This window comes from Camelina sativa, chromosome 9, assembly GCF_000633955.1.
Source record: "Camelina sativa cultivar DH55 chromosome 9, Cs, whole genome shotgun sequence".
Classification (NCBI taxonomy): Eukaryota; Viridiplantae; Streptophyta; class Magnoliopsida; order Brassicales; family Brassicaceae; genus Camelina; species Camelina sativa.
Window position 1 is genome coordinate 3,059,585 of NC_025693.1, and position 9,330 is coordinate 3,068,914.

General features: G+C 33.8%; 3 protein-coding genes across 3 annotated transcripts; all 3 read left to right on the forward strand.

Annotated features, from left to right (window-relative positions):
* On the forward strand, positions 2,483–4,144 carry LOC104710322. Its single transcript, XM_010426902.2, has one exon. The coding sequence runs from the start codon at positions 2,745–2,747 to the stop codon at positions 4,017–4,019; it is 1,275 nt and encodes a 424-aa protein (XP_010425204.1). The 5' UTR covers positions 2,483–2,744; the 3' UTR covers positions 4,020–4,144.
* On the forward strand, positions 6,535–7,267 carry LOC104710323. The gene has a single exon (XM_010426903.2). The coding sequence runs from the start codon at positions 6,747–6,749 to the stop codon at positions 7,248–7,250; it is 504 nt and encodes a 167-aa protein (XP_010425205.1). The 5' UTR covers positions 6,535–6,746; the 3' UTR covers positions 7,251–7,267.
* Positions 7,738–8,722, forward strand: LOC104710324 (probable calcium-binding protein CML16). The gene has a single exon (XM_010426904.2). The coding sequence runs from the start codon at positions 8,117–8,119 to the stop codon at positions 8,603–8,605; it is 489 nt and encodes a 162-aa protein (XP_010425206.1). The 5' UTR covers positions 7,738–8,116; the 3' UTR covers positions 8,606–8,722.

Consider the following 9,330-nt stretch of genomic DNA (forward strand, 5'->3'; position numbering starts at 1 on the left):
TTTTTTTTTTAATTTGTTTACTACGTTTCGTGTGTTTTGTTTGTAGAATAAACACACCGCACGACACATGTATGAAGTATGTACCCGAAATCAACTTAAAAAATAGAAAAAAATGATGATCTTGGGCCATACCATGCCTCGGGTTATATGTTATGCTTTCAAGAGATGATTGGTAATTAATTTATTTTTACGAAAGTCAAACTTATTTTTTCTTGGTTTTTAGTATATGATTCTAGTATTTATTGTACCCACGAAACCCAAAGAAATGAGTTTGATTTGACCCTAGTGTTTTAAAACTTACGAATATCTTTCCTCAAATCGGAAATTACACTATCACACAAATTATATACCCAGAATTTACTATATTCACGTTGTATCATTTCATAAAAAGTTAAGATAATGTTAGCAATAAAATGATGTTATATAATGAAGACACTAAATTGTAAAACTTAAAAAGGACAAAGCATGCACAATTTTAATCATTAGAAGAGTCTATAATAATACTAATAAAACGAAGAAAAATCAAATAGATCCTACGAAACTAGTCATATCTTGTCTATTTCTCAAAACTCTTTATGCAACTTATTTTTGTTACATGAAAACAAAAAAAAGTCCTACAAAACTAATCTCTATTATTTGTGTTACCGTTGCAGCACACAGTATACCATTTTTAGTTTTACAAAAACGATATGAAATTAGGATATAATCACATCATTATGGTTGGATGTATATTTTGCATGTGTTTATGGGGTACAAGGAAGTGACTTAATTAAAGAAATTGACAAGAGGATTAATACTGACTTCTAAAATTACAAATGGCAAACGCATGATCAGTTCGTTCATTCGTCTCCACATATATTTCTTCCTGTATTCAATTTTGTTATTTCATTCTCTTGCATTTTATTCCTTTTTCGTTTTTGTCTACTTGTGCAATAATGTTTTTGGATTCATATAGATATGTTTGGACAATTTAAAACATTGACGTGCATGTTCGCATAGAATCAGCCATACAAAATGACTAGAACCGACTTATTTCTAGAAAATGCCATCTTGTCTAAATCAAACATCTCTACCTTTATCTTAAAATTAAAACCAAAAAAATATATTCTTTGTAGTCTCTTTTAATAATTTTGTGACTTTTGTTTTTGTCTTATATATTGATTGATACCGTAAATTAAATCCAACACAATGAATGTGATAAAAAGATACCACAACAACAACAAAAAAACACACACACAGTTCAAACTAGGCCTGGGCACTAATACCCGTTATCCGTACTCGACCCGTTACTCGGCTCGTACCCGTCCCAAAAAGAAGGGTACCCGCAGCTTTAGGGTCGAGTAAAGGGTATTATATTTATATTACCCGTGAGTAAGGGACGAGTATAGGGTATTAGTTTAGTTTTCAATACCCGTCCCGTTACTCGGTCTTTTACCCGTTTTGCTACCCGACCCGTAAATACCCGTTAATATTTTGTATTATTATTATTATTATTTATTATTAATTTATAGATTTAGAGTTAAAACCTAAGTTCAACTTAGCCTAACTGAATTAATATATTATTTTTATTTTCAAAATTCGTAATTTTATAATTTTGGAACTATATATTGCATAAATTTATGAATTTTTCATTTTTTTGGATTTCAAAAGATAAAATTATTATTGCGATTATTAACATTTTTTTATCGGGTACTCGTTTTCCGGGTAATAATAAAGGGTCGGGACAAGTAAAGGGTCAATTATTTTTTACCGGGTACCCGTTTCTCCGGGTACCCATTATTTAAGGGTCGAGTATGAGTAAATTTTTTCTGTTACCCGTTAAGGTCGGAACGAGTAATGGGTCGGAGAAAATTCAAGGGTACCCGTCCCGTGCCCAGCACTAGTTCAAACTAGTTGCTTTGTAAATTTGGCAAACTTAGTTATTGATTCTTCTTACAGAAGAGACTAATAACTTCGACTGTAATCATAATTTACCAAAACTTATATAAATTTGAGTTTGATACCTAAAATTTTGTCCTCGGCTTTACCAATTTCAAAAACACACAAAAAGAAAAAACAAGCCTAAGGTGCTTTCTTGATCATACACTTTTTCTTTTTCCTTTTCTTTCCCTAACTTTTTTTTTTTTTAACAAATTAACTATACGTTTTCTAACGAATCTTCTCATATGATTTTCCTAAATTATTTCATAATCCCAATGCTAATTACCGCTCTCGATTCTCACAATCAAATTCTGATTCTCCATATCATTATCATTTTCCATTAAAAAAAATATTTTTAACCGTAAACTTTGGCCAAATTTGAGGATATGATGTCAATAATCATGGAAATAATTGAGATAATAAACAATACTAATAAAAGTAATAAAACCAGTCATTTTTAAAATGAAATAAATTTGAACAAAATTTGTGGGGCAATTGAAAAGGGGAAGAAAAATAAAAAAAAAAAAAGAAAAGAAAAATGAAAACGTAAAGCTAAAGCAAACACTCTCGAAGCCTATAGCTAAGGCGTCACTACACTTTCTCACTCTTTCAAAAATCCTCTCCCTCATCTATCAAAATCAGAGATAAAGAAAAAGCTTTTTTAAAAACAAACTCTAATTTAAGATCTGATCGTCATCTCCACTTCTCTGGATCTTCAATCACCAAAAACAAATCCCAAATTTGGAAACTTTTTCTCTGTGTTGCTCTGTTTCTTAATTTCTTTTTTGGGAAACTGTTCTGTTTCTTGATTTTGGCTTTTGGCAATGAAAGAAAGAGGAAAGAGAACAGCAATGGAACGAAGAAACGAAGACGTTTCGTTATATTACAGCACTCCCTCGGAGTTCACTTGCCGGAAACATCCATCAGTTTCCTCCGGCGTCGGAATTTGTCCGTACTGTCTCAACGACAGATTAGTCAATCTCGTCTGCTCCGAATGCGGCGAGCAGCGACTCTCTTCTTGCTCTTGTTCCGATATCTCTCCCACTCGAACCTCTAACGCCGCCGTAGACTCTGTCCCCGAAGAAAACGTTGTCCGGATCTCTTCCCTCATCGATGAAGAGAGGGCGAAACAGAGGAAAGAGACGAAACAGAGGAAAACAGAGGAAGTGGTGGTGTTCAAGAGGAGTAGTAGCAGTTGCGTTGAGATTAATAAGAGGACGAAGAATCATAGATTCTCGAAGATCGGAAGATTTTTCAGAAAGATTAATCTGAAAAAGGAGAGAGATTTTGAGAAGAACAGTAACAATGATTCATGGGGTTTGGATTATAACAATGATGTGAAGAAACTAGGAGTCTCGAGATCGAGATCGCTCTGTAGTTTCCGTGGTAAGGATTTGTATTGTATCGGATCGGAGGAAGACGGGTCTTCGTATTCCGGTGCGTTCTCCGCCGCGAGAAGCTCGAGTGTTAATGGCGGATTAGGTTTTTGCGAAACAGAGTACCCTAGGAAGAGCAATTTCGAAGGGAGGAAGAGTAACTTCAGCGAGACGACGGAGCATCGGAGGAGTAACTTCGAAGGAGGGAGGAAGAGTAATTTCAGTGAGACGACGACGGAGAATCGGAAAAGTAATTTCAGTGAGTCGGAGCCGCCGCGAAGGAGCGGTTTCGAGGCGAGGAAGAGTAATTTCAGTGAAACAGAGTATCCAACTCGGAGGAGTAATTTTAGTGAAACAGAGTATAATCGGAGGGAGAATCTTCCACCACGGAGGAGCAATTACGAAGCGGCGACGAAGACGACGGAGGTGAATCGGAAAAGTGATTCGACGGCGATGAATTTTACGAGGAGGGTAATGTCAATGAAAGAGAGTAGTTACTTCACCGGAGGAGAAGAGCCAGGGTTCATTGATCTTAAGTTTGATTCTTCTGGTGGAGGAGATGTAAACGACGGCGTATTGGTACACGGAGGAGGAGGATCGTGTCGGAAAGATGGAGGAGAGATGAGAAAGAGTCGAAAGAGTTTCAAAGGATGGAAATGGATATTTGGACATCATCATCATCATCATCAACAACATCAACTTCATCATCACACAGATTCATAATGAAGAGACAATTTTTATGGGATCTAATAATGAAACATGGAGCTGGTTTTGTGTGATCCGATGTCAATCTTAGTCAAAAAAAAAAAACAGCTTTAATTTAAGAGAATCTTTTTCTTTTCATCTATTTATGTTTTGTTTTTTTTTTTTTTTACTAATATATATCCAACTCCAAGTTTTGCTATTTCGGTTTGGTTAGCTTGGGAAGAGTTTCTAAGCTTGATTTATGGTTACAAAAATGATTTTTATAGTCAAACTAATATAAGCATAGTATACAATGGAGAATGGTATATATGGTATGCTTTCTCGGTTTCGGATCGAATTCAAGTTTTAGTAGAATATAATTTTTTATTGTAGTTTTGTTTCGGATGTCTTTTGGTTTGCTTGGAGCTATGTATCATCTTCAGTTTTGATTTTGTTCATAAGTCTCTTTTTATAATCATAGTATCAAGATAATTTTACTAGTGGATTATAATAGAACTTCTATGAAATTACTTACCTCAAAAGATAATATGATAAAACGTGAGTGGTCTTGAGCATATATGTATATAGGACAATGCATGACTCTAATCACACTTCCATTGAAAAACATTAACGTGCTTTTAAAATCTGTCCAAACCCAAACGTAAGCTATGCTCGAACGATCAAGCTTCACATCTAAAATTTCTTCTCATTCTAACGTGTTAATTTCTTGTGCTTCCAACATTTTTGGTACTATAAGCACTTGCGGAAATCATGAAATCTTTAGTTCATGCCTTTAAGAGGGCTAAAGATTTTTGGTACTATAAGCACTTGCACTCGATCCTGTTTGCTGTTTTTAACTTGTGATATAATGCAAACCGCTTTGAAGAGCTTGCTCGGAGTACATTTGTTTTGTTGATGGCGTTTTTTCGCAAGCCTTCTATTTTTTCCCTTAACGTGATCATCGTATTCTAACTTTCGATTATATATATATTTTTTTTAATTTGACAAATCATTTACACATAAGTTGTTTGAGCCAAGACGACGGGTTTACAAAATCAGAATAATTCTTAACTAAAATCAAATTTAGCCAAATTATGAGCTACCATATTACACAAACGATTTGCAAAAATAAAGGACTTCTGTAAACTTTGCTTTCCACCAATATTCATGAATCAAATTTATTAAGCCCAATTTCTATAAGCAAATCTGCAAATATCCAATCATGTAAGCCCAAAGAAAAGAAGAAGCTTATTGTATTCCCAAACTTTGAGAAAATTTTCAATAACTTTGGCCCGAGAGATCCCAAGGATCAAATGAGTTACACAACTCTTTTAAGCATTTCCAAAACTTCATGAGGCAAGGCAAGCGTTTGTTTTAAAACGTCTTCTTCTTTTTTTTTCAAATTACTTACCTATTATATGTTTCTATTTCCATCTTGATGACAATTTTTGTTGTTGTTGTTGGGCATAATTTTAATCATATAAATTATAATAGAAAATTTTTATTATAATTATGATATATTCCATAAATAATGGAGAATTATGTATTCCCTAGAAGATTCTATTGATATGGGCCGTAACGGCAAGCATTGAGTCAATACGGGCCGTAACTGGACCTTGACACCGACTGTGTTCCTTGACGAAATGATATTGTCAAGAGAATATTCGAAATTGATCTCATCAAGAGAATATTGGAAAATAACCTTATCTTGTGAAGGAAATATCGGAAAACGGCCTTATATCATGAAGAGACGGTTACACGAATCCAAGTCCCATGAGGATTAGGATTGGGAAGGTTTCTCTATAAAAGGGAACTACGTCTTTATGATACGGGATGAAATCGAGAGCAAGGGCAAGATACTTCACAAAACTTCAAGACGCACGACTCAGTTCATAGATTGACTCACTGTGCTTGATTTCTTGTACTTTTCAATCGATATTTTGATCAATAAAAGCAACTATTCAACATCTGTTTCTTATTTCCGTAGTCTTTAAACGAATCGATTAATTTTGCCCAGTTGTTATTGTTTTTTAATCTTCGCCATACTTAGGCAGTTAGGCATGGTCTTGTTTTAAAAAGGTCAATGCATATTGTTGCCAAACGTATCAATGTGTCATCGTATCTTCATGTACCGATTCACATAGCTTATGCTTTTGATGTTTATAAGAAAATATACTTAGCGTGTACACAATGGACAGCTTTCCACAAAGAGTTTTGAATTACGTCATGTCTTTCAAGGGATTCACACTCATTCTATCAATTTATATGAACTTTTTAATACTTTATTAATTACTTCGATTGCTAATTTCCAGAAAGATTTGTAATCACTTGCTCATTTTCAGCTTCGAGGACGAATGGAATCTACGTTTCTAATACGATATTCATTAAACAAACTTTATTCTTTTGTTAAGATAAAGAAATGATTTTAATAATTTGATCAAAAACCATTTTCTTTCGGCCATACCCTACCAAAAAAGAATATCTTGATCGAATGGCTTACTTAATGTAGAGTGTTATTCAAGGAAAAATTAGCCACGATTATCGTAATCTCATAATTTCTGTTCACACATTATATTATATATCTAAAATATAACTTCATTTATTATATCCTTGCTTAGCAATTTTCCCCAATGCCTTCCTTATAGAAGCAAAGAACAAAGGAGTTTCTTCAAACCAAATATCCCAAAATATGTTAGGATTTAGTTTGTTCTTTAACTTCTTATATTGTCTTTCTATCTCTTATTCGACTCTCTCATTCAAGATTCCATGGAAGATCTCAACACATTTGCAGCTGATTGCGTCGTTGTATCGTGTTGTTGCAACTGTCTTGTTCTCCAGATCGCGATCTTCATCTTCCTTGGACTTCCTCAAAAGCTGGTCAAGAACACGAGAAAGTGTTACACAAAATGGGGGATAAATCGAAAGATAAAAAGAATGGGGCTTTGTTGCGAATGTCGTCAAGAAAATACCGAGGTTGATTCGGGATGGAGGAAAGATTCTATGATGATGAGTATGGAGATGGAAGGTCTTAGGTGTATAGAAGAAGTTGAACAAGCGTTAGAGGAGTTTTCAAAGAATGGTGAGTTTTTGTTTGGAAGCTTCTGGGGACAAGAGAGGGTTCAAAATTCTTCGTCAATGTCAAATTGTGGTAATGCCAACTTTGACCTAAGATTTGTAAGTCGTTATGAGATCGTCGAAGAAAATTTCTACTCCTTGGATTATATATTCACAACTTCACCTAAATTATATCGAAATAAAGATATCCACTAGGTTGGAATTTTCTTTTAGTGTGCTTGTTGCAAATTTAAGTAATTCATACTACTATACCACTCAAAATTTTAACAAATGATATTGCTTTAAGAAAACTTCATATAAATTGACAGGTTCTTGCTCTACTAATATCCACCTCATATAAAATTCAATATCATATTCATATGGTCTTGAAAATTTTTAATTTCCAAATCTTTAAAGCACAACGATCAAAATTTATTATACTTAAACCTATTACATAAATTTAGTTAGTATGTTTAATAATACGGATGGTGAATAATAAATGGTAACTAAATTCTTGTATGATAAAAACATAAACATATATACTTCAACTATTTTTTTTAGATGTTAGAAATAATCTGACTAAACGTTAAGTAGAAATTTGGAAAACAAAAATACCTTAGATTATTGTTGAGTTTTTTACAAATACATACACCTTAAAATTCTTATATGGTAAATAAAAAAACATCAAAACATAAAATAAAAGAATCGGTACCGGTCCATTTGAATATATTTATCACCAAAAGAAAAAAAAATTATTATAATTATAAGACAAGAATATAGCTGTGTGATTGTGCTTCCTACCCAATTTCCAATTTAATGATTTCACCGTCAATCCCTCCTTTAATTTGTCTCCACATATTAATATCTTATCCAATAATTGAAAATAGCACCAATCTAAAAATTTTAGATAATGCAATTAAATTTCTAATTTACTATTCAACTCTACATATATCAATAATAGTTATTGTTACTTTCAACTTCGTCTCCAAAAACGCGGTTTCTTCTACTTTAAGTAACTATTCATCGCCAACATTTTCAAAATGAAACCCTAGAAAAAGAAAGAACTCCAAATCCTTTCATCAATGGCGTCGACAAAACCAACCGATCAAATCAAACAACTCAAAGACATCTTCGCACGTTTCGACATGAACAACGACGGCAGCTTAACACAGCTTGAGCTCGCGGCGCTTCTCCGTTCTCTAGGGATCAAACCACGCGGCGATCAGATCTCTCTCCTCTTAAACCAAATCGACCGCAACGGCAACGGATCCGTCGAGTTCGACGAGCTTGTCGTGGCGATATTGCCTGATCTCAACGAAGAGGTTCTGATCAACCAGGAGCAGCTGATGGAGGTTTTCCGGTCGTTTGATCGCGACGGTAACGGTTCGATTACGGCGGCGGAACTTGCCGGGTCAATGGCTAAAATGGGACATCCGTTGACTTACCGTGAGTTGACGGAGATGATGAGGGAAGCTGATTCTAACGGTGACGGTGTTATTAGTTTCAATGAGTTTTCTCATATTATGGCTAAATCTGCTTCTGATTTTCTTGGATTAACTGCTTCTTCCTAATTAGTTATTTTCTGTTTGTTTTTTTTTTACTATTTTTGTCTTCATGCAACTTGTGCAATTAACAATGCGTTAATCTTCTGTTAATTAATTTGTGATCCGTTGGTGGAGTGACGTAAAGGTTTAATTTGGTAGAATGGTAGTACTAATTAAAAATGTCATGTCAAGATTGACTTTTTGACCAAAAAAAATTGAAAGTATAAGCAAATTCCAATATCTTTTCTTTTGTTAATGAGTCTACTTAATCTATACTATTGTGTAGTATAATCAATGATTTTTCAAAAATTTAAGATGGGAGACAAAGTTATAAAAATATTACAAGTGATTTGGCAAAGTTATAGTAATTTAGTTGCATTTAAATTAAATTTAGAGTTTTTTGGACTTGGAATGGTATATACTGTTGAGTGCATTTGGGTTTAAAAGATAAAAGCATATGAGTAATGGCTAATGGGTGCATTTGGATTAACATAGCAATGGTGTAGCATTGCAATGGTGTAAACTTGCAATGGTGTAGCATTGTAATGGTCAAAACAGTTAAATAATTGAAATCGTTGACGAAACAAAAATTAAATAGGAATTTATCGAACCTCACAGGATCCTTCTCTCTTTGTCTGAATTTCCAAAATTTGTTGTCTTAGCTTTTCGGTGTGGTCTAAATACATTGGACTGGACAGTGGTGAGTGGACGTATGGATTTTTTTTTTTTTTTTTAAAGGGCCAGATTAATTA